Consider the following 25,887-nt stretch of genomic DNA (forward strand, 5'->3'; position numbering starts at 1 on the left):
GGGCGGGATATATATGGAATTAAAATAAAAAAATAAAAAAAATTCTCCAAAGCACCAGAGGGCAGAACAAGAAGCAGCGGAAACCACCAAGGAGAGAAGCAACCTGGAATTCCTGACAGTGAGAACCGTTCGCCAGTGGAACCTCTTGCCTCCAGAAGTCGTGGGTGCACCAGGTTTTTAAGGAGCTTTTTAAGGAGGACAGCCACGTGTCTGAAATCATATTATAGGCTAAGGGACGGCCAACCTTCAGAACTTTTAAGACTTGTGGACTTCAAGGCTAGGCTGGCTGGGGAACTCTGGGAGTTGAAGTCCACAAAGGCTTAAAAGTTCCAAGGTTGGATAACTCTGGTCTCCTGCTCAAGGGGGGGGAGGGAAGGGGGGTTGGACCAGAACAGTGGGGGCCTCCCATGATCTCCTTTTCCTGGGGAACGACCCACTGCCTCGCCTCCTCAGCTGTCGGACGGCCATCCGGCTCAGAGGCGGCTTCTTTGAACTGCTGGCGGTGGGCTGTGGAGTCCCAGAGTGCGCCCGTCGAGGGGCCGGCAGGCTGTGGCTGCTGACGGACACCGTCGGCCCCCGTGCGCTCGCTGGCCTCTGTGTGCGGAGGCCAATGGTGTCAGGCAGCAGTTGCCCCAGCCCTTGCCTTGCCCCATGGCAATGGCACCCCCACAGGACGAGTCTCCTGCCTATCGCCCGACCTGCCAGAGACCCCCTTGGATCTCTCCCGACCCTGCCCACCTCCCCCACAGGCGATAAGGAGAAACCGGGGGTGGGGGAGCGGTGAGGGAAAGAGGAGAGGAGAGGAAGAAGAGGGAAGTAGGAAAGAAAGGAGAAAGGGAGAAAGAAAGGAGAGAAGAGGGAAGAGAGAGAAGGAGGGTGGATACAGCGAAAGGGGAAATGGGACGAGCAGCACCCAAACTTACGTGTATGTATTTATGCATATGGCGATTTATAATACCTACAGCATTACTGATATAACAAATGTTAAATACTTGAAAAAAATAATGTTTATATTTCATTGCTTAGTTTGTGGTATATTAAAGGAACTGTGGAATAGATAGATAGATAGATAGATAGATAGATAGATAGATAGATAGATAGTTACATTAAATATCACTTGATCGTCTCAAAGGCATTCAGTGCCAGACGAAAGCTGCGGGAAATTGGCTAAAATTAGATAGATAGATAGATAGATAGATAGATAGATAGATAGATAGATAGATAGATAGATAGATAGATGATAGATAGATAGATAGAGACAGATAAAGATGAGAAAAGATAGATACATAGATTAGATAGATAGATAGATATAGATAGATGATAGATACATAGATGATAGATAGATAGATAGATGAGACAGACAGACAAAGATAAGAAAAGATAGATAGATAGATAGATAGATAGATAGATAGATAGATAGATAGATAGATAAAAAAGGGGCGTCCCTCCCCACCAGCAACATTGAGGTGACCACACCCACCTTGGCCACACCCACCCAATGTGCCATGACCCCCACAGCCACGCCCCCCCTGGCCCCCCCGGGAATAAATAAGTGGGGTTTGGGTTGCAGTTTGGGCACTGCAGTTCGCCACCGCTGGACTAGAAGATCTCTACGGCCTCTTCCAGCGTTGTGCTATTCTGCTTCTAACAGCAGACTCCTCCAGGAGAAGATGATCCGGGATTGCAGGAATCTCTTGCTGGGAGAAAGAACAGCTTCCGGCTTGACGGACCAATCGTCTGCGAGGTTGAAGTTCCTCCTGGCCTGGGCTCCAAGGAAAAGGGCAAATGGGGGTCTTGGACCCAGAAAGTCAGCGGTGGAGACAAAGCTGCCAAGAAAAGGGCGGGGGGGGGGGGGAAGGACGCTCCCTTCCCCTGCCGCCTTTGAGGCTGATGAAATATTTAGCCTGCTTGTGCAAGGACCTATAATTGTCATTCTAGCATCAATAATTAACAGGTAGCAGCCCCCGGGCTGGCTGCAAGAGGAGAAAGGCAAGAGTAGAGAGAAGGGGGAAGAGGGCTCAACCGCCACAAAAGTCCCTGAAGAAGCCAAAGGCCCCCAATCAGAATATTCGTAGCTCTCGGTTGAACTGGGGGTGGGTGGGTCTGAGTGTGGTGGTTTTCCTGCAGGCGTTTCATGACCCAACTGGGTAACATCATCAGTGCCAGAAGGGAGTGGGGTTTTTGGAGAGGAGGAAGAGGAGGAGGAGGAGGAGGAGGAGGAGGAGGAAGATTGTGGGGTCCTTGGTGCTCTCTGAGCTTGGTGGTTTTCCAGCAGATGTTTCATGACCCAACTGGGTAACACCATCAGTGCCAGAAGGGAGTGGGGTTTTTAGAGAGGAGGAGGAGGAGGAGGAGGAGGAGGAGGAGGAGGAGGAGGAGGAGGAGGAGGAGGAGGAGGAGGAGGAGAAGAAAGATTGTGGAGTCCCAGGTGCTCTCTGAGCTTGGTGGTTTTTCTGCAGGCGTTTCATGACACAACTAGGTAACATCATCAGTGCTAGAAGGGAGTGGAGTTTGTGGAGAGGAGGAGGAGGAGGAGGAGGAGGAGGAGGAGGAGGAGGAGGAGGAGGAGGAGGAGGAGGAGGAGGAAGATTGTGAGGTCCCTGATGCTCTCTGAGCTTGGTGGTTTTCCAGCAGATGTTTCATGACACAACTAGGTAGCATCAATCAGGGCTGGAAGTATGTAAATGGAGATTGCCATCCCTTTCTCCTAGCACTGATGAAATGACCTAATTGAGTCATGCAACAGAGAGAACCAAGGAACCCACAGTCCTCCTCCTCACTCTCCTCCTCTTCACTTTTCTCCTCCTCCTCCTCCTCCCCACAAACCCCACTCCCTTCTAGCACTGATGATGTTCCTTAGTTGGGTCATGAAACGTCTGCAAGGAAACCACCCAGCTCAGAGAGCACCAGGGACCCCCACACAGTTCAACTCTTGAGCTACAAAACTCCTCTTCTATCAATAAAACAGATGAAATTTGTATAAAACTTTCGGATTTGGTGACTTAAACTGTGAGAATTCCCTTGTTAGCATGGGTGGATTTCAACTCCCAGAATTCCTGGGGAATTCTGGGAGCGGAAGTCCACCCATCTTAAAGCTGCCAAGGTTGAGAAAGGCTGGTACGGTCATTTCTCTTCTTGAGGAGACCCCAGGTTCAATGCCATCTCTTCCCTTGAGTCTACTTCTAGAAAGGAATGTCCCACCCCCTTTGTTTTTGAGACCCCCCGTTCTACCTGAGTGAAGAAAAGCAGAGGGGGAAACTCGACAGGTTTTGTTAAGGATGAAACATAATAGTGGCAGAGGAAATAGTGGCAGAGGTAGCCCAAGGCTGTGTCTTAGGCCCACTGTCCTTCAACATCTTCATCAATGATCTGGACAAGGGGATAGTTGGGGAACTCATCCAATTTGCCGATGACGCCAAGCTGTCAGGAATAGCCAACACTCCAGAAGACAGGCTGAAGATGCAGAAGGATCTGGATAGACTTGAACATGTGGTGCTATCTAACAACACGAAATTCAACAGTGAAAAAAAAGCAAGGCTCTACCTTTAGGCAAGAAAAATCAAATGCACAGGTATAGTGCAGGTGCTCCCTTGCTCAATAGTAGCAACTGTGAGAGGGATCTCGGAGTCCTAGTGGACGATCCCTTAAATACGAGCCAGCCGTGTGCAGCAGCTGCCAAAAAAGCCGACGCGGTGCTAGTCAGCTTTTACAGAGGGATAGAATCAAGATCAGGTGAAGTGTTAGTACGGTTTTGTAAAGCCTTGGTAAGGCCACACTTGGAATCCGGCATCCAGTTTTGGTTGCCACTACGTAAAAAGATGTCGAGACTCTAGAAAGAGGGCAGAGAAGAGCAACTAAGATGATTGGGGGGCTGGAGGCTAAAACATACGAAGAACGGTTGCTGCAATTGGGTAGGTCTAGTTTAATGACAAAAAAGGAGTAGGGGGTGGCATGATATTTGAGGGGCTGCCACAAAAGAAGAGGGGGTCAACTTATTCTCCAAAGCACCTGAAGGCAGGACAAGAAGCAATAGATGGAAACTAACCAAAGAGAGACGCAAGCTGGAACTAAGGAGAAATTTCCCGACAGTGAGAACAATTACCGTATTTTCCGGCGTATAAGACGACTTTTTAACCCATGAAAATCATCTCAAAAGTTGGGGGGTCGTCTTATACGCCAGAAAATACGGTAATCAGTGGAACTCCTTGCCTCCAGAAGTCGTGAACGCTCCAACACTGGAGATTTTAAAGAAGAGACTGGACAGCCATTTGTCTGGAATTATATAGGGTTCCTGCCTGAGCAAGGGGGTTGGACTAGAAGACCTCCAAGGTCCCTCCCAACTCTTGTTATTTTGTGAAATGTCTAGGAGTTCATCACAGAAGGGAATGATTTCCAAGGAAATCTCGGTTTGGACTAGCAGTTCCTGAGGTCTTTGCAGGTGGTAATCAAGGGAGGGAAGGAACAGAGGACGGAAGAAGAAAAATTCATAAATTGGGGAGGGGGGGTGGGTGGGAGAAGAGGGAGGCAGCCCTCCCCATCACAAGATTGACAGTGGATTTGAAATTTTGCACACACACACACACACACACACACAAACACAACATGCTGCCCTCCCCTCGGTTACCTCCACCTCGGAATAAAAGAGAAGAGAAGGCCATAAGAATAAACACATGTCCGACTCGCTCACCTTCTTAAGTAGCCGTGGTGCATAGAAACCCAGGGAGTTAAAAATAAAGACAATGTGCATACATTAGCATAGCTAATGTGCCACGCTCCCCATTTAACATGCAAATTCCCAGCGACGCTGCCGAACACCTTCTGTTCCGAGCGCATAAATTTGAATTCGCAATTAGAATAATCTTGTATAATTAATGAAAAGCGTCAATTTTAGCTCCTAAGTAATTTGATTAACATGTTGATAGGGCACTTACCATGCTCTCTAAACCAGAGGGGCTGGCCGCCGTCGGAGGAGAGAGGAACGAGGGGATGAGAGAACGAGGCAGAGAAAGAGAGAAAGGGAGGGGGAGAGAGGGGGAGGACGCCCCACACTCCCCAAACGTGTCAGACGGAATGGAAGGACGGCGCGGTTAGAGAGGAGAAAGTGGGTGGACGGACTTGGGAGCCAGGAAGGGAGAATTAGGGCAACATTCGAACCCACTCCTGCCACCAAGAGACAGCAGGGGCCACCCAATTCAGTTTAGGACTTGACTATCTGAGACCCGGTCAAATGCAGGCAGTCCTCGACTTATGACAGCAATTGAGCCCAACGTTACCGTTGCTGAGTGAGACACTGAGTCTTGCCCCATTTTACGACCTTCCTTGCCACCGCTGTTCAGCGAATCACCGCAGTTGGTAAGTTGGTAACGTGGTTGTTAAGCGAATCTGGCTTCCCCGTTGACTTTGCTTATCTGAGGGTCACAAAAGGGGATTGTGGGACACACACACACCGGGACATTGTGACCGTCCTAGGTACGAATCAGTTTCCAGGTGTCTGAATTTTGATCATGTGACCCGGGTGGTGGTGGTGGGAAAAGATGCTGAAGCAGTTGTCTGAAAAACGGGCATAGGTCACTTTTTCCAGGACTGTTGCAACTTTGAACGGTCACTAAACAGACTGCTGTAAGTCGAGGATGTACTAGAAAATGGCCACCTTGCTAATTTGCAGACTCCCGTTGGCGCTCTGGCAATTGTCTCCTTATTGCCTATAGCCAAATGCTACCCTTCTTTGCAAGAACGGTGAAAGCCGTAGTCAGATGGGTTTGCAAGATGGCTGGTGGCGAGGGAAGGATAGGGAACACGGTGCCCCGAGTGACCCCCAGAGGTCCCGCCGGGCCCTTGCGGAAGGACAGCGTCAAGCAGGAACAACCAGACCCACATGGGACGACTTTAAACTAGCTACTTCATTGCTCGTGCCTATTTTACAGGAATCTTCCCAGACTGGCTGGTTTCTACCTGTCCCAGAATAAAATAAGGCTGAATAGAATTCAGAGGGGGCAGACTTTGCATTTTGTGCCTGCGTAGGGATTCCAGACTAATTCCCTGTTTGACTCCTCCACTAGGCTGGGCCAATACAGGTGGTCCTCATCTTATGCGACTGTTCGAAGTGGGCGATGGCGCTGAAAACAGTGACTCATGACTATTTTTCACACTTAACGACTGTTGCAACATCCCTAGGTCGTGCGATCAAAATTCAGCCGCACGGCAACTGGCTCATATTTATGACGGTTGCAATATCCCGGGGTCCTATGATTCCCCTTTGCGACCTTCTGACAAGCCAACCTAATGGGGGAAGCCAGATTCGCTTAAGAACCGTGTTCCTGACTGAACAACTGCAGGGACTCAGTTAACAAGCGTGGCAAGAAAATGGGGGAAAAATTCACTTAGTCACTGTCTCGCTTAGCAACAGAAAATTTGGGTTGAATTGCGGTGGTAAGTCAAGGATTGTCGGTATTCTTAACCTTTGGAGGTTTCGGGTTCTCGGAGAAAGGCTGCATCTGGAGGGAATAGGTCTGTGTGTGGGTGTGTGCGCACACACGCAAGGGTGCCCACCAGAAGGGAGGGCAAAAGCTCAATCACTCGTTCCTTCTCCTGCTGCGTCGTTGACGTCTTCCTGTCGGATATCCTCAGCTTTTGGGGAATCTGGGTTGTGCCCAGAGATTTCCAAAGCAGCATGTAGGATATAGACCCGTGGTGGCGAACCTATGGCACGCGTGCCACAGGTGGCATGCAGAGCCTTCTCTGTGGGCACGCGCGCTGTCGCCCCAGTTCTAGGCCTTCAGCCGGGTGTTATAAAACCTTTTCGCTTTAGGCCTCCGCCTCTGTGTGCAAAAAAAAAAAAGGTTCAATAAATCAACCAATTTCAATTTCTCGCAGGAAAAAAAAATCTCGCAAAGTTGGAATTGATTGATTGAACTTTTTAGTCTCACCCAGTCTGCCGTTACCACTGCAGCCACGCCCACCCAATGGGCCATGCCCACCCAACGGGCCATGCCCACCCGGCCCCCGACAATACATAAGTGACTTTTAGGTTGCAGTTTGGGCACTGGGTCTCTAAAAGGTTTGCCATCATTGATATAGACCTTGTGCTGCAAATTCCTGGTCTGTACTGGCCCGGCTCCAGGATTTGCAAAGCTGACACCGACAAACTTGCTGGAATTTAATCTGAAGGCGGCTGGATTTTTTTTTGGTCCTGGGTGGAAGGAAGAATAAGCGAGAGAGCCGATGGAAGGAAAGGCTAAAAGATCAGCAGGGACAAAGGCGAGACAGCCTCTAATAGCTTTGATTCTTCTGCTTCTAATCTCCCCGCAGGCTTGTCAGTCCTCATTCTTCTCCACTGGCGGTCGGAGGCCTCTGCATTGGGGCTGAGTGACAGGCCGGTCTGCCCAGCTATGGGGCCTCCTCGCGTGGTGCCCGATGTTATCGGGAGCGGACAAAGGCTGGGGAAATGTCAGCGTGTTATCAAGACCCCCCAACCGCCACCGGGATGCGCCAGAAGAGGAGGGCCCCTATCATTGCCTTGGTGTATTGTCTGGGAGAGGGAAAAAGTGACTTGCATGAGTGCGTGCACAGACACGCACAAACACACAAGCACAGAAGGTGACAATGGGAGAAGCTTCCTGATTTCGGAGGGAAGGAAGCAGATGACTTGTCGAAGGGGCAAGACGAGCTCCAGGCAAACCAGAAGTTAATCGTTTGCAAGGATCCTGGAACATCACCTTTCCTTTCCAGGTTTGGGTGGGGCAGGGCTGCTTTTTCTGCCCACCCCACCCCACCCCACCCAGCCCCCAAATCTTCCTCCAACAGCTTCCACTGGGTCTTAGATACACCAGAGCCTTGCAAAGCAAAGACATTTCCCTTTTCTCCCAGCACACGACAGGTAGAATGGTGGAGCTGGGAAGCACCACAAGTCACAATGTGCGGCAGCAGCCAGAAAAGTCAACGCAGTCCTAGGCTGCATCAGCAGAGGGATAGAATCAAGATCATACGAACTCTTAGGACTGCTTCAGAAGGCCTTGGGAAGACCAAATGGGGAATATTGCGTCCAGTTTGGGTCGCCACGATGTAAAAAAGACGTTGAGACTCTGGAAAGAGCGCAGAGAAGAGCAACAAAGTTGATCAGGGGGTCTGGAGGATAAAACATACCCAGAACGGTTGCAGGAATTGGATATGTCTAGTTTAACAAAGAGAAGGGCCAGGGGTGACATAATAGCAGTATTCCAACATTTGAGGGGCTGCCACAAAGAAGAGGGAGAAATTCAACCGATTCTCCAAACACCTGGAAGCAGGACGAGAAGTGACGGATGGAAACCAATCAAGGAGGGAAGCAACTAAAGAGAAATTTCCTGACAGTGAGAACAATTAACCAGTGGAATGACTTGCCTCCAGACGTTGTGGGTTGCTCCAACACTTTTAAGGTTTGAAAGAAGAGATTGAACCACCATTGGTCTGAAATGGTAGAGGGTCTCCTGCTTAAGATGGGGGTTGGACTAGAAGACCTCCGAGGTCCCCTCCAACTCTGTTAACTCTGTTATTCCGAGAAGAGGCTGAGCTGTAAGATGGGGTTAAACCCGTCATCTGTTTAGAGTCATTGCGTTGTCGCAAAGACCTATGTCCTGAATTCTGTTGTTCCTTATCCAGTACCAATTTAACTTTGACCATTATTTGTTTGTTTATTGCAGGGGGGGTCAAACTCAATTTCATGGAGGGCCGCATCAGCATCACGGTTGCCCTCAGGGGGCCGGGTGGGTATGGCCAGGGTGGGCGTGGCCTACTGGGTGGGCGTGGCTAGAGCACGTATGGCCTACTGGGTGGGCGTGGCCAGCTCTACATCGTTCACATCAAGGGTGCCTATGGGGGCCTGGGCAGGAGTGGGACAGATCTGGGGGTCTCTGGCAGAAGGAGGGTCTCTGGGCCAGGGCCAAGGCAGTGGGGGCCGTTCCTTCACTCTTTCCAGGATGGCTTCGCGGGCCACATGGAACCACTTCGTGGGCCGGATCTGGCCCCCGGGCCTTGTGTTTGACATGTCTGGTTTATTGTATCAGACCTTTATTATTATTTTTATAAATGACTCGAAATGGCGAACATATACAACACACGTTCCTCTTCCTCTTTTACCAAGAGAACCAACTCTATGAGTTAGGTTGGCCTGAGAGAGAGAGTGACCGGCTCAATGTCCACCCTGCCGGCTTTCACGCCTAAGGCAGGACTAGTATTCATGGTCTCTTGGTGATTGGCCCAAAGTCAGCTAGCTTGCTTTCGTGGTTAAGGCACGACTAGAGTTCCTGGTCTCCTGGTGATTGGCCCAAAGTCCTCCAGCCAGCTTTCTTGGCTAAGGTGGTACTAAAATTCACGGACTTCTGCTTTCTAGCCTTAACCAAAGTAGAGAAAGAACTTGCAAACAATAAGTGTTATTTGGTTAGACCGTGAGGGCCGGCCTTGACTCCCTCTCAAGGCTACTACGACTTAACCCTTCAACCAAATCTGGGTTTAGTTCTGCTCACAGGTTCTGGCTATCCCAGGACAACTGCAATGTGGACATTCAGAACTGTTCTTACCTGTCAATGATGACCGGATCGGAGGGGGTCTCGTTGCGGTTGCCACAACTTTTCTTGTCACAGCAGCGGCTGTCGTGTTGGGAGAAAAGAGAGGGGTAGTCAGGCCAAAGGAGAAACTCAGGATTGTATATGACCTTCCCTGAACATCTAAAGCAGGGGTGGGGAACCTTGGCTCTTTTATGACTTGTGGACTTCAACTCCCAGAATTCCTGAGCTTTTTAAAGCAGCCACATGTTTTCATAGAGGGCAGCTGTTTCATCCAGGGAAAAGAAGCAGCTGCTTTAAAGAGATGCAGACAGGGACTCTTACTCCGAAGCAGTTGCTAAGTTTGGACACCTGGGAACAGGGCTTACATTCCCCTCGGGGAATCCTGTTTTGCAAGAAACTATGTAATGGAATAATAGAGTTGGGAGGGACCTTGGAGGTCTTCTAGTCCAACCCCTGCTTAAGCAGTAAACCCTATACCAAACGTAGTTAATCCAGAGATGAAAACTCACTAACGCAGCTAGTTGAACATGGATTTCTGGATTTATCCTCTCCAAAGGAGAGAGATGACCCGATCTTGTCTCAGTGTTAAGCATCCTTGCCTTTGCACGGCATACTTTTCGAGATCCCTACCCAATTACTGTTTTCTCAATCATTAGAGCAAGTACCATCCCTCACATTAAATATAATTAATCTCTGATCTGATAAACAGCCGAGAGCTCTAAATTCTTCCCCCCCAACTCCCCTTGGGGGACCGGCAATTCCATCCGTCGTTCCATAAACAACAAAACCAAAGGCGTGCGTGGAAGCCACAATATTTTGCCATCTCGGAGTCGCTCCGACAAGTCCCGAGCCACCCCACCTATTCCCTTAGCCCCTGGGATCATTAGCAAGGTTCCTGAAGATCAATTAGCCATGAAACTTGGCAACGAGGCAGCCGTGCTAATTTGCAAAACACCAAGAGCGAACGCGCGGGTAAACAAAGCAGGCGTTAATAGGTCACTCGGGAGCCTGGCTGTCAAGAGCGTGGCTCCTTCACATTCACACACACCCAGTGGACCCACCTCCCAGCATTTGCTGAAGGAGGCAGTCCCCCACTCCTGACTGGTCCTGGGTGTGAGTTTAGCTACAGAGGCAACGTATACACACACAGCCTGCCCAGTCTGAGTCCTGTGATTCCACTTAAGCCAGGGGTCTTCAAACCTGGCCCTTTGATGACTTGTGGACCTCAACTCCCAGAATTCCTCAGCCAGCCACGCGCTAAAATGCTTTAAGGGTTGAAATGCTCCTCATTAATCTTAATTTAAACCACTTCACCAAGGCCCTTGTGTACAAGAACGGACGAACGACTGATTTAAACTAGACCTGAAGGATTAATTCGGGACACCCTTGTTGTTAGTTCAGAATGTTGGACAAATTTTGGCGCCACAGGTCCAACGTCCGACAAATCCTACATCCTGAATCCAACAGTGGGCAGCCAAGCCCCTTTTCTGAAATCTAAATGGCTGCGGCTGCTTTGAATTCTTCAGTTTCTCAAATTTCCCCCACACATACACACACACACTTGGTTTCCCTTGTTGCATGCAGCAGGGCTCTTCGATCACAGCCGTGGTCGCCATTTTGACTTTTTTGACCCTGTCCCTGCAGACATCCCCCTTCTTCTAAGCCACCGACTCCAACCTCCAGATCATCCTGGTTGTTGCCTCTGGTGCTCTGCGTAACGGTCTACGCCTACACACTCCAAAGTGTCCTGCTTCAAAGCCTCCCAGAGGTCCCCTTGAATGTCAGCCAGCCCGCCGTGCCCAGCCACGACTTACCTGCACATGATCTCGTGAGTTAACAACACCCGGCACATCTCGGGATTCTTATCCTGACCTTCGTAGATGATGGCCTGCAATCAAGAAGGAGACACAACTTTAGGAAGTGCCCGGATAGTTGAAGACCTGATAGTCTCCTGCAGGAGACCATAGTTGGTCATTCTGTGCAGAACGTCAACTATCAATACCATGAAGGCCTCCTTCCTTCCATCGTTCTGTCCCTTGCTGGGCACCCCTGACTCTGTCTCAGTTGGGTCATCAGGAAAGGTCAGGTATTTCTGTCCCGGACAGTTGGATCTCCGCCAGCTTCTGAAATAGGTCCACCATTACACAATGTGATGGTTACCTCCATGTAGAGCTCTACATGCAAGGTGCCCTTCAAGACCAAGAACAGAACAGAACAGAGCTGGAAGGGACCGTGGAGGTCATCTAGTCCAACCCCCTGCTCAGGCAGGAAACCCTATACCATTTCAGACAAATGGTTGTCCAATCTCTTCTTTAAAATCTCCAGCGTTGGAGCCTTCACAGCTTCTGGAGGCAAAGTTATTCCATCGATCAACTGTTCTCACGGTCAGGAAACTTCTCCTTAGTTCCAGGTTGCTTCTCTCCTTGATGAGTTTCCATCCGTTGCTTCTGGTCCTGCCTTCGGGTGCTTTGGAGAATAGCTTGACTCCCTCTTCTTTGGGGCAGCCCCTGAGATACTGGAAGACTGCTATCATGCCACCCTAGTCCTTCTTTTCATTAAAGTAGACATACCCAATTCTTGTATGTTTTAGCCTCCGGTCCCATACCCATCTTCGTTGCTCTTCTCTGCACTCTTTCCAGAGTCTCAACATCTTTTTTACATGGTGGTGACCAAAACTGGAAGCAGGATTCCAAGTGTCCTGGTCTTGATGGGCACCCTTGCATGTAGATGTCTACAGGCCCTTCTCCAAAGCAGGAACCCACCATCTCCTCCTGCTTGTCTTCTTGCATGTGGTCAACTTCCAGGAACCGCCTTGCAACAGAGAGAACCCTGAAGACAGCATTGTAAGGCCCATCAGTCCCAACTAAACCTAGCCTTAGTCTAGCTCGGGGCGCTTACTACAGCTCTAAAATGAAAACTAGGTTACCCTTGATTCAAGAGAAAGCAGTCCGAGATGGTTAATGATGGCTTGGTCCACTGGCTGTATTTACCCGCCGTGTTGAAGTGGGATTCAAAAGGTAGCTGTGTTTTGCACAAATGCCAAAGCTTGGTTGACTTTAACCATGGTTTGTTTTTTCTGGAGAAGGGAGAGGTATATAAACAAGGTGTCTTGTGCAAATGCCACCTTTGAGGCAGGTTGAGGCTTTAGGGTATTGAGCGGATGTGGCAAACAGGCCGATTCAGGAGCAAAATTCAAGGCGGCTGGATTACTGCGCTTTCCTCTAGGTGGGGCTGCCCTTGAAGACGACTTGGAAAGCTCAGCCAAGTCCAGCATACCGCAGCCAATGTTCTCCCTGGCCAATCCTGGTTCTGTCCCATGAGATTGTGGCTGCGTGTGTGTGTGTGTGTGTGTGTGTGTGTGTGTGTGTGATGGCTGTTGCTGAGCTTGTGAGTGCAATTCATAGAACACAGCATAACACAGTTAGAAGGGACCTTGGAGGTCTTCTAGTCCAATCCTCTGCTTGAGCAGGGGACCACCTACCATTTCAGATAAATGGCTGTCCAGTCTCTTTTTGAAAGCCTCCAGGGATGGAGCACACACAACTTCTGGTGGCAAGTCGTTCCATTGGTTGATTGCTCTCGCCGTTAGGAAATTCCTTCTTAGTTCTAGGTTGCTTCTCTCCTTGGTTAGTTTCCATCCCTTCTTTCTCGTCTTGCCTTTTGGTGCTTTGGAAAATTGACCCCCCCGCCTTTGTAGAAGCCCCTCAAATACTGGAAGACTGCTATCATGTCTCCCCCAATCCTTCTTCTCATTAAAGGTAAAGTTTCCCCCGCACACGCGTGCTAGTCGTTTCCGACTCTAGGGGCCGGTGCTCATCTCTGTTTCAAAGCCGAAGAGCCGGCGCTTGTCCGAGGACGTCTCTGTGGTCATGTGGTCGGCATGACTAGACGCCAAAGGCGCACGGAACGCTGTTCCCTTCCCACCGGAGCGGTCCCTATTTTTCTACTTGCATTTTTACGTGCTTTCGAACTGCTAGGTGGGCAGAAGCTGGGACGAGTAACAGGCGCTCACTCTGCTACGCGGCACTCGGGATTCGACCCACCAAACTGCCGACCTTCTGATCGACAAGCTCAGCGTCCTAACCCACTGAGCCACCGCGTCCCTTTTTTTTCTTCTCATTAGGCCTACCCAATTCCTGTAACTGTTCTTCGTCTGTTTTATCCTCCAGCTCCCTAATCGTCTTTGTTGCTCTTCTCCGCACTCTTTCCAGAGTCTCAACATCTTTTTTACATCGTGGTGACCAAAACTGGATGCAGGATTCCAGTTCTTGACTTACACACACTTGTTTAGTGACCATTTGAAGTTACAACGGCACCGATCAGTGGTGGGATTCAAATACGCGAACAACCGGTTCTCTGTGTGGATGCGCTTCCGGAAGTCCATTCTGGCCCTGGGCAACAAAAAATTTGCTACCGGTTTTGCCAAACTGGTGCGAACCAGCTGAATCCCACCACGGCTTATGATCGGTTTTCACACTTACAACCTTTGTAGCGTCCCCAGGATCAAAATTGAGATGCTTGGCAATTGACCCACATTTATGACGGTTTGCAGTGTCCCGGGGGTGTCACGCGATCCCCTTTTGCGACCTTCTGACAAGCAAAGTCAAAGGTCAAGCCGGATTCACTTAACAACCGTGTTATTGACTTCACAACGGCTGTGTTTCACTTAACAACTGTGGCAGGAGAGATTGTAAGATGGGGCAAAACTCACTTAACTGCTGTCTCATTTAGCAACAGAACTTTGGGCTCAAATCGTGGTCGTAAGTGGAGGACTACCAGTATGTTCCAGTTAATTCAAATAATGCTGGGCAATGTCTCTTTGGGCAAACAGCTGGATTTCCCAGGTGCAGACCGGGATCTGTAATTTTTTTTTTTTAGCAAAGGTTGATTCTTTTCATTTAAGGTCAAGCATAAAGGGACGCGGTGGCTCAGTGGGTTAGGACGCTGAGCTTGTCGATCAGAAGGTCGGCAGTTTGGCAGGTCGAATCCCGAGTGCCGCATAGCAGAGTGAGCGCCTGTTACTCATCCCAGCTTCTGCCAACCTAGCAGTTCGAAAGCACGTAAAAATGCAAGTAGAAAAATAGGGACCACTCCGGTGGGAAAGTAACAGCGTTCCGTGCGCCTTTGGCGTCTAGTCATGCCGGCCACATGACCACGGAGACGTCCTCGGACAAGCGCTGGCTCTTCGGCTTTGAAACTGAGACGAGCACCGGCCCCTAGAGTCGGAAACGACTAGCACGCACGTGCGGGGGAACCTTTACCTTTACATAAAGTCAGACCTCTGGGAGAAAATCCAGGGTTCAAAAAACAGCGCTGAAGACCCCTCGGTGCAAAGTAGGTGTTAAACACCCACTGTCCCATCTGGGCCAGGCGCTCTTAACGCCCAGCCAGGAATCTGCCTCTCCACTTAATGGTGTTGATTAATAAGATGGAAAGTTAATGAAGCATCTTCAATTATTTTCAAGAATTAATTCCCTGGGAGTTCTCCTCCAGAGCGAGCTTGTTCAGAGCGTGCAAATTCTAATGGTTACCGTTTTTACCTCAGAGACCAATTGCACTTTTTCTCCGCCGGCAAATTTTAGCAAAAGGCCTAATTCTGAGGAGAACTGGGGAAATGGTCTGTCTTTTCATAAGCTGGGTTGATGGGGACATTTGATTTTATTTGATCCTGGGTGGATCAGTGATAATGTTTGCAATGATTTGTAGTAGATAAACTATTGGGGAGTTTCTACGAGTAGAATACAATAACTGATAATTAACTGAGAGCCTGGAATTTTTGCTTTGTCATTAATTTTAACTTATTTTTTCCTTCGTATATGCAATGTATCATGGGTCATATTGAGTTGCAAATGGATGTAGAAGTTTATAAATTTTTGACCTGTTTTGGGGGGAAGTTATTAGTGTTGCAATATACAAGTAGTCCTCAGCTTATGGCCACAATTGAGCCCAAGATTTATGTTGCTAAGTGAGACATTTGTTGGGTTTTGCCGCATTTTACTGTTTTTCTTGCCACATTTGTTAAGGGAATCGCTGCAGTTTTTAAATGAATAATACAGTTTTTAAGTAAATCTGGCTTCCCCATTGACTTTGGCTTGTCGAAAGGTTGCAAAAGGTCATCACGTGACCCTGGCACAGTGCAACAGTCATAAATGTTAGTTGTCAAGTATCCAAACGTAAATCACGTGACCCTGGGAATGCTGCAATGGTCGTAAGTGTAAAAACTGGTCGTAAGGCACTTTTTTCTGTGCCGTTGCAATTTCGAACGGTCGCTAAGCGAATTATTGTTGCAATGTATTTGTCAACATTCAACTAGGGTGGATAATACCTTTCTCCCCCCCCCTTTTAATTCACAATTTTCTTTTTAATGCTCTTGTCTGCTTTTTTTTTTTTGGATTTTGTATTATAACCTTTTTGAATAAAAGCAAGATTTAAAAGTTTACAGAAGTTGCCAGGCTCCTGATCTTTGGCTATCAGAATCTAACACGGTCGTCTTCCTACAACTAGCTTTGGACCTTAATGGTTGATTCTAAGTTGGATCCAACGAGGTCTTAGTTAACTCACTGAAACTCCTGTTTCTCACTTAAGTCTCCTGCTCGAAGTATTTCCCTTTCTTTGCAATTAACTAAGCCTTAGAAGAGGTTGTTTTTACTTTCCACGCCTGCTCTAGAACACAATTTAAGATTTGTTGCTTGGCTGGGCGGTTGAGAAGGCAAGAAACGGACAGTGAAGGGACAAGGAGAGAATTGAAGGAGAAGACACAGGGCAGGGCTTCTCAATGTTGGCCCTTTGAAGATGGGTGGACTTCAGGTGGCCAGAAAGGCCCAACAGAGACTCCACTTCCTCAGGGTCTTGCGGAAGTACAGGGTAGAACAACGGCTAATGACCCTCTTTTACCGGTCTACTATAGAGAGCGTCCTCTTGTACGGTATTGTGGTTTGGTATGCTGGTCTGACAGCCGCGGATAGGAAAGCATTACAGAGGGTGGTGAGCACAGCACAAGACATCGTGGGCTGTCCCCTGACACCACTGGATGACCTCGCCAGGGCTCGTTGCCTTGGAAGAGGGAGGAAGATTCTCAGGGATGACTCACACCCTGGACGGTATCTCTTTACTCTCCTACTATCGGGTAGGAGATATAGGAGTATAGCCAGCTGTACCAACAGGCTGAAAAACAGCTTCTATCCGTGGGCTGTTAGGCTTTTGAACGGGAAATAATTTTTATAAACTTTATGCAGAATTGACTTGCGAGGCCGGTGTGTGGTGCAATCAGTTTACGTTGGGGGGGGTGGGAGCACGAAGGGAGGCGCGGCTAATCTCAATGTACACATGGTTGTACTTTGACAATAAAGGTTCATTCATTCAACTCCCAGAATTCCCCAGCCAGTAGTCTACCCATCTTCAAGGGGCCAAGGTTGAGAAACAATGCATCGGGATGACTCAGCATAGCAGTAGGGGTCTGTGGTGGTCTCCGAGATTGTTTTCTTGCAGACATTTCAATTAGCCAACTAAGTAACATCATCAGTGCTAGGCTGAAAGGGAAAATCACTAGTATAAATGAAGAGCAAACCCTTCTAGCTAGCACGGACAAGGTTCTCTAAAAAAGGTAAAGGTTCCCCCGCACATGCGTGCGAGTCGTTTCCGACTCTAGGGGCCGGTGCTCATCTCCGTTTCAAAGCCGAAGAGCCAGCGCTTGTCCGAGGACGTCTCCGTGGTCATGTGGCCGGCATGACTAGACGCCAAAGGCGCACGGAACGCTGTTCCCTTCCCACCGGAGTGGTCCCTATTTTTCTACTTGCATTTTTTACGTGCTTTCGAACTGCTAGGTTGGCAGAAGCTGGGACGAGTAACAGGCACTCACTCTGCTATGCGGCATTCGGGATTCGACCCGCCAAACTGCCGACCTTCCGATCGACAAGCTCAGCGTCCTAACCCACTGAGCCACCGCGTCCCTTTAAGGTTCTCTAGTCAGGTAATAAAACATCTGCAAGCAAACCACCAAGCTCAGAGAGCACCAAGGACCCCACAGTCCTTCCTCCTTCCTCCTCCTCCTCCATACAAATTACCCTCCCTTCTAGCACTGATGTTATCTAGTGAAGTAATGAAACATCTGCCCAAACACCACCAAGCTCAGAGGGCACCTATGATCCCACAGTTCAGACCTGAGATGCGACTGGGGATTCCCTTGATAACTGTGCCCAAAAGGTCGTGAAATGGGGCAGGACTCACTTAACCTTGCTTGGCAACGGGAACATTGGGCTCAACTATGTTCATAAGCCACCGACTGCCTGTAGGGTCCAGAAGGTGGGAAAGCCGTTTCTCTGTGTGAAAAGAGGCCGTTCATTGCAACTTCCTCCAAACTACAATTCCCAGCATCCTTTGGAGGACCTTGCAACGGGCGGGGGGGGGGCAGGGGTCTGCTTGTTCTGAATCCCAGAAATGTCAGCTCTGACCCTCTTAAGCACAGCCGAAAAAAGGTAAGGGTGCTTCCCCGTCGTACCCCAAGCACAGGGCGTGGTTACCTGCTTGGACATGGAATCAATGAGTCGTACGTAGAGATCTTGCTCGGTTCGAAGCCCTGTGGAAAAAGCAAAGTTTGGAGAATGTTCAGAACAGGCTGGGGAGTTCTGGGAGTTAGGAGCCCACCTCTCTTCAAGTTGCCAAGATTGAGAACCACAGCATAGGAGCTCAAGATAACCATCCCTTGTTTTTTTACGCTCACAAGATTATTAAGTTGCCTCGTAGAGTCTCCACAATGTTTAACCATCTGTCTCCCTAGCCTGGGTCTATAGTACCAGGAGTAGGCCGCCTTGACTCTTTTATGACTTGTGGACTTCAACTCCCAGAATTCCTCAGCCAGCATGGGGGAACTATGGCTCCCTTCATGACTCGTGGACTTCAACTCCCAGAATTCCTGAGCCAGCATGGCTCAGCTTGGAAACCTCTCCCTTTCCCCTCAGCATAGCTGACTCAGGAATTCTGGGAGTTGAAGTCCACGAGTCATAAAGCGGCCTAGGCCTAGGCCAGTGGTAGGCAACCTTGGCTCTTTTATGATTCGTGGACTTCAGCTCCCAGAATTCCTCAGCCAGCATGGGGGAACTATGGCCCCTTCATGACTTGTGGACTTCAAGTCCCAGAATTCCTCAGCCAGCCCCACTGAGGGGAAAGGGAGAGGTTTCCAAGCTGAGCCAGGCTGGCTCAGGAATTCTGGGAGTTGAAGTCCACAAGTCATAAAGCAGCCTAGGCCAGGGGTAGGCAGCCTTGGCTCTTTTATGACTCGTGGACTTCAACTCCCAGAATTCCTGAGCCAGCATGGCTCACCTTGGAAACCTCTCCCTTTCCCCTCAGCATGGCTGGCTCAGGAATTCTGGGAGTTGAAGTCCACCAGTCATAAAAGAGCCAAGGTTGCCTACCCGTGTGATTCAAACTTAGCCACAAGGCAGGAACGGTTTCTTACAAATGCTTTCGACCGGCTTTGCTTCCAATTTGCAGGAAGCCCAGAGTGTGGTTAAAAGAGGAGACCCCAAATGCTGACCTCCGAGTTGGGGTGAGTTTTGTGTGTGTGTGTGTGTGTGTGTGTGTGTGTGTGTGTGTGTGTGTGAGGTGGGGGGGGTTGTCCTCTCCTCATCTGCTTGCAAGCATACCTCGCAAGCTTCTGAAGCCTGAACCCTCTCTTGTCTAGTCAACTGCCGGTGAAGGCTCAACCCAAAAGTTGGGTGAGCCAACGTATCTCAGCAGCTTCCGCCTTCACCAAAGGCAGCAGGGCTTCACCGCAGCCCCGGTTGTTGGGGGTCCTTACCGTTACTGTACAGCAGCTGCAGCCGGTAGTGAATGCCGTTGTTGGTTTTCTCCCCGTTCTGCTCCTGTCAGGAGGAATGGAAAGAAAAAAAAGGCGCACGGTGGAGATTTTTCAACCTGGTGTTCCTCCAAGGCCCGTTCCACCAGGAATGGCGGGCAAGTGGGAGACACGTTTCTTGGGAGTTACAACAAAGTGGAAAGGGAGTGGATAAACTGGGATTGCCTCTTGCTTTCTGAGTCTCGGGGGAAATCCCCGATCTTCCTTAGGTCAAGATAGGGAGTTTAGGAAGGAGAGGCAGAGAGGCCAACCGTCTGAAAGTGCATCTTGCTGAAATTATCCTGGGGTGCAACCATCCTCTTCTTCCTCTTGTCTGCCTTGACATCCTGTCCAGATTGACTCATTCCTCAGCCTCCTCCTCTCTTTCTCTTTCTGTCTCTCTTTCCTTCTCTCTTTCCTTCCCTTTTTCTCTTTTTTCTTTTCCTTCCTTCCTTCCTTCCTTCCTTCCTTCCTTCCTTTCCTTCCCTCCTTCCTTCCTTCCTTCCTTCCTTCCTCTTTCTTTCTTTCTTTCTTTCTTTCTTTCTTTCTTTCTTTCTTTCTTTCTTTCTTTCTTTCTCTTTCTTTCTTTCTCTTTCTTTCTTTCTCTTTCTTTCTCTTTCTTTTTCTCTTTCTTTCTTTCTTTTTTCTTTTTTCTTTCTTTCTTTCTTTCTTTTTCTTTCTTTCTTTCTTTCTTTCTTTCTTTCTTTCTTTCTTTCTTTCTTTTTCTTTTTCTTTCTTTCTCCTTGACAAGGTGGGCAGAGAAAAGGGCCATTTTAATCTAAGAGAATTTATTGAGGTTTGTTTCTGGATTTTTTGCCAGAAACTGGGGGGGAAAAATGGAAAGCTGGATTTTGATGATTAAAATGGTTTTGTTATTATAGGAATGACCTGAAACACTGTGAAGTGTAAAGCCAAATGTTGAGGTTGTGGGGATTTTTTTGTATTTTACTGCACTGAAAAAGGTCAGGAGCCACCCCTTGCACTTTCTTTGGTTTTCTAACATTTGGGTTTATCTGTATTTATATCTTGGAAGGACACCTGATAAAATTTATTAAAAGGATTAACCTGGTGGTTTTAGGAGAAGGCTTAATAAGAGGGATTTCCCTTTTCTTTTTCAAAGATAGATATTGTTCATAGTGCCATAAGTCACAAGGATATGTTGCAGCAAATTTCCCTTGATGCTATTTTAGATTCTTGGGTGTTTCCACTTGCCACTTAATCCTGGTTCTTTCTTTTATATGCTGTGTCTCCTGCGGATTATGGTTTTCCCCACCCCCCTACAAATGTTCAATAACAAAATAAATCTGTGAATGACAAAGGCGCTCAAGGAGCCATCGAGGATATTTTCAATATTACTCCAGCAACCGTCTAGCTCTGCTGGATTCTGATGGCTGCAGGGGAGGGGAAAAAATATATCAAAATAACTGCAACTGGAAAGCTTTGGGGATATTCTACCCTGACTATTTCCTCTGCGCATGTGTGCGTTTGGGGAGAGGTTTGAAAGAACCACATATGAGTTTGGACCTTACTCTGTCCTTCTCCACGAAGTCGATGAAAGAGGTCCTCTCGATCTCCACTGGCTGTCCGTGACGGTCATATATGGCGAGCACAAAGTGGAAAAAGTTGGATTTCCTGAGGTTGGATGGGGGCTGTTTTTCAAAGTGGGCCCGAGCCAGCCCAATGCCACTGGGAGGGAGAGAAAGGAGAAGGGGGTCTTTAAGTGGCTGTAATCCCAAACGTTTTCAGGGGCTGAGCTCAGCCTCCCTTTGAAGGCCAAAAAGCAGAATAACAAATAACAGAAAACAGCGTTAACAGAATAGCAGAATAACAGAGGAGTAACAATAACAGAGTAACAGAGTAACAGAATAGCAGAATAGTAGAGTAACAGAATAACCAATTAGCAGAGTAACAGAATAGCAGAGTAACAGAATAACCGATTAGCAGAGTAACAGAATAACAGATTAGCAGAGTAACAGAATAGCAGAATAGTAGAGTAACAGAATTAACAGATTAGCAGAGTAACAGAACAGCAGAATAGTAGAGTAACAGAATAACAGATTAGCTGAGTAACAGAATAGCAGAATAGTAGAGTAACAGAATAACAGATTAGCAGAGTAACAGAATAGCAGAATAGTAGAGTAACAAATAACAGATTAGCAGAGTAACAGAATAGCAGAATAGTAGAGTAACAGAATAACAGATTAGCAGAGTAACAGAATAGCAGAATAGTAGAGTAACAGAATAACCAATTAGCAGAGTAACAGAATAGCAGAGTAACAGAATAACCGATTAGCAGAGTAACAGAATAACAGATTAGCAGAGTAACAGAATAGCAGAATAGTAGAGTAACAGAATAACAGATTAGCTGAGTAACAGAATAGCAGAATAGTAGAGTAACAGAATAACAGATTAGCAGAGTAACAGAATAGCAGAATAGTAGAGTAACAGAATAACAGATTACCAGAGTAACAGAATAGCAGAATAGTAGAGTAACAGAATAACCGATTAGCAGAGTAACAGAATAGCAGAATAGTAGAGTAACAGAATAACAGATTAGCAGAGTAACAGAATAGTAGAGTAACAGAATAACAGATTAGCAGAGTAACAGAATAACAGATTAGCAGAGTAACAGATTAACAGAATAACAGATTAACAGAATAACAGAATAGCAGAATAGCAGACTAACAGTTGGAAGGGACCTTGGAGGTCTCCTAGTCCAGGGGTCCCCAACACCCAGAACCGGGCCGCACAAACAAGCAAAACCCCATCCGCGAGATGCAGGCAGCACACAAAACCACGCACCCTCCGGTCCTCAGAAAAACCTCTCTCCACGGAACCGGTCCCTGGTGACGCCCAAAAGGTTGAGGACCTCTGTCCTAGTCTATTTTCTTCTACAGGTAGTCCTCGACATACGACCATAATGGAGCATGTCCATGTTACCCAATCAGGTCATGAAACGTTTGCAAGAAAACAACCAAGCTCAGCGAACACCAAGAACTCCGCAGCTCCAAAGGTTTCACCTTGGAGCTTTGAGAATTTCAATCCAGAACATCTAAAGAACTTCAGGGCAGGAAAATTTGTCCCATCGCCCCTTTTTTTCCTGCTTTGTGGAGAGCCTCCCTCTGAGAGTTCCCAGATAGTCACTTGCAAAAGAAATCCAGTTTTCTTATCTGCACACCACGTTGCATTCTTCTCAACGGCATCCTTTTGGGTGCACAACTTTGTGCCTTCCTTTAGAAGCAGAGGGCAAAATTCACACAACATCTAACAACTGGCCCTGGGAAGTCCAACGAGGAGACGTTCCTCGCGTTCTCCTTCCACGTGCAACTTCATCTACAGGTAGCCCTTGACTTCAACCACAACTGAACCCAAAAATTGTGTTGGTAAATGTGTTTCCCCACCGTTTTGCAGCCTTTCCTGCCACGGTTGTTACATGGATCCCTGCAGTTGTGAAGTTAGTAACATGATTACTAAAGTGACTCTGGCTTCCCCACTGACTTTGCTTGTCAGAAATCACAAAAAGGCAGGGGTCTTCAAACTTGGCCCTTTTATGACTTGTGGACTTCGACTCCCAGAATTCCTCAGCCAGGCCTGGCTGAGGAATTCTGGGAGTCGAAGTCCACAAGTCATAAAAGGGCCAAGTTTGAAGACCCCTGCAAAAGGGGATCATGTGATAGTTCAACCGTGATCACACAACCTGTTGTGATTCAGGGTCAGCCTGTGGGTTCGGCAGTTGGGTCGGATGACTCAGAGGAGGAGGAGGGGGGTGTTGAAGACCTTGCTGAGGGGGTTGGAGAGCTTGCTGATGAGAGCCCTCAGCCAGGCCCCTCCCACTTGGTCACCACGGAGACCCAGCTGTGTGAGCCTGACAGCGTGGATGAAGATGACCCACAGCTGGCCCTGTTCAAGGACGCCCGACGCAGGAGGCAGTCAATTAGGAGTCAACAGAGGAAGGCAATGGGGCTTCTCGGAAGGAGGCAGAGAGAAGCCACGCCCTGAATATATAAGGGGAATGTGTGGGGAGGGCTGGTTTGCTGAAGGCAACCGCTTGGATAGTTCCTGTTTCTAAAAGCTCCTGTTTCTTGGTTTGTGTCTTGTTTGTTTTTGTAGCTATAAATTTGGCAGGCGTAATTCCAGCCTCTTGCCGTTTGTAAAGGGGTTGTCCCTGCCTTTTCTGCAGGGCCGGTAGCAGGCTGGTACAGAACACAACCATGGGGAAACTGCACCTGTTGTAAGTGTGAAAAATGGTCATAAGTCACTGAATTTCCAGCGCCCTTGTAACTTTGAACAGTCACTAAAGGAGCTGTTGAAAGTCCAGAACTATCTACATATTTTTAGGCCTGCCTCTGTATTTGTCAAGTATGGAACTGCAGATTTTCTGCAAAAAAAAAAGCACATTTTGGCGATACAATAATCTCTGCCCTAGCTGGAAAATGCCCACTGTGAGTATTACAATCCAGATAACAAATACTTGAAACTCCTGGGAACTATAACCAACACTTTAGGCACCTGGTCGTGTACAGAAAGTGTGTGTGTGGGGGGGGGGGAAGCAGGAGTTTCAGCTGCTTTGGAACTTGGAAAAACGAGTAACGTTAGGTACAAAGGAAATTTACTGCATTGGTTTCATTTATTTGGGTAATTAAAGTATAATGCCACTCTGCCAAACCCATCTGTGAGAAATAAGAGGGCTGGAGGAAGAAAAAATAAATAAACGAAGGAGAAAATTTAGGAGATTAAAGGAAACCTGAAGGAGATAGGAAACAGCTGTCTGGATTGATCCAAAATCCAATTAGGGCCTGATACAGGTAATCCTCAACTTACGACAATTGAGCCCAACATTTATGTTGCTAAGTGAGACACTTGTTCAGTGACTGTTGCCCCATTTTACAACTTTTCTTGCAACAGTTGTTAAGTGAATCATTGTGTTTGTTAAGTTGGTAACACGGTTGTTAAATGAATCTGGCTTCCCCCTTGACTTGACCTGCCTTGGTAAGGCAGCACCTGGAATACAGTGTCCAGTTTTGGTCACCACCATGTAAAAAAGATGTTGAGACTCTGGAAAGAGGGCAGAGAAGAGCCACAAAGGTGATCAGGGGACTGGAGGCTAAAACATATAGGGAACGGCTGCTGGAATTGGGTCTGTCTAGTTTAATGAAGAGAAGGACGAGGGGGGACAGGATAGCAGTCTTCCAGTATCTCAGGGGCTGCCCCAAAGAAGAGGGAGTCAAGCTATTCTCCAAAGCACCTGAAGGCAGGAGAAGAAACAACGGATGGAAACTGATCAAGGAGAGAAGCAACCTGGAACTAAGGAGAAACTTCCTGACAGTGAGGACAATTAACCAGTGGAACCACCTGCCTCCAGAAGTGGTGAATGCTCCAACACTGGAAGTTTTTAAGAAGAGACTGGACAGCCATTTGTCTGAAATGGCATAGGGTTTCCTGCCTGAGCAGGGGGTTGAACTAGATGACCTCCAAGGTCCCTTCCAACATTATTATTATTATTGATCATTGCACAGTCAGCCAGATGTTCAGACTGGATTTGTCATTTTTGTCTACCTATCGAGTCCTTACCAAGGACCAGGGATAGGCAGATGTGGATATTTGATGGTATTACACATATCGTTGCAGGATGTAAGCAGTTCCTATTTATTATTATTAATTATTAATCATTTTATTATTACTACTACTACTATTATTATTATTATTATTATTATTATTATTATTATTATTATTGGATTATTCAAAGGAATTTTGAAGGCAGAAGGGAAAATGTGTGAAATCTCCAGCTGTCAACCTCAAGAATTTTAAGATGGGTGGACAACTTCCAAAGTCAGTGCTAAGAAGGGAGGGTGAGGTACCACTGATGATGTTACCTAGTTTGGTAATGAGATGTCTGCAAGAAAACAAGCCGGCTCAAAGGGCACCAAGGACCACACAGTTGGTGTTGATTATTGGCAAGGACCTGATAATCACTGACCAAGGAACTACCAAGAACACTCCCGCCATCATTGACGGGGCAAACCACAAGAATATATACAGAGAACAAACCTTACTCCCTTCTAGCACTGATGAAGTTGCCTAATTGCGTAGTAAAATGTCTGCAAGAAAACAAACAAACTCAGAGAGCGCCGAGGAACCCACAGTCCTCCTCCTCCTCTCTGCAAACCCCACTCCCTTCTGGCACTGATGATGTTCCCTAGTTGGGTCATGAAACGTCTGCAAGAAAACCACCCAGCTCAGAGAGCATCAAGGACTCCACAGCTCTTCTCCTCCTCCTCCTCCTCCTCCTCCTCCTCCTCCTCCTCCTCCTCCTCCTCCTCCTCCTCCTCTTCCTCCTCCTCCTCCTCCATTTGTCCTCCACCACTGTGCAAAAGTCCACCAAGGTTTTCTCTGGTGTCCAGTTTTGGGGTCGGACTGAGGTCTTCCAGGGGCTAGAAAGAAATTTTCCAGACCGGATAGTCTCTCCCAGACGTTTGGTCTCTCCAGAAGAGGTCAGGTCCATTCAGAAGGATG

General features: G+C 47.9%; 1 protein-coding gene and 1 long non-coding RNA gene across 2 annotated transcripts in view; one reads left to right on the plus strand and one right to left on the minus strand.

Annotated features, from left to right (window-relative positions):
* LOC310643138 overlaps positions 1-25,887 on the plus strand; it is a 366,287-nt gene that overhangs the window by 297,988 nt on the left and 42,412 nt on the right. The gene's annotated exons all lie outside the window — the stretch shown is intronic.
* The window catches only part of LOC310643571 (transcription factor COE3-like), a gene marked incomplete at its 5' end in the record, with an annotated part of 62,493 nt that overhangs the window by 12,383 nt on the left and 24,223 nt on the right, over positions 1-25,887 (minus strand). Inside the window, 6 exons of the mRNA XM_083368044.1 lie at positions 7,474-7,528; positions 9,555-9,623; positions 11,357-11,430; positions 18,062-18,117; positions 19,339-19,402; positions 20,904-21,060. Of these exons, the coding sequence (XP_083224170.1) occupies positions 7,474-7,528; positions 9,555-9,623; positions 11,357-11,430; positions 18,062-18,117; positions 19,339-19,402; positions 20,904-21,060 (475 nt within the window). The remainder of the gene's footprint in view (positions 1-7,473; positions 7,529-9,554; positions 9,624-11,356; positions 11,431-18,061; positions 18,118-19,338; positions 19,403-20,903; positions 21,061-25,887) is intronic.

This window comes from Vipera ursinii (assembly GCF_947247035.1).
Source record: "Vipera ursinii genome assembly, chromosome: 7".
Taxonomy (NCBI): Eukaryota; Metazoa; Chordata; class Lepidosauria; order Squamata; family Viperidae; genus Vipera; species Vipera ursinii.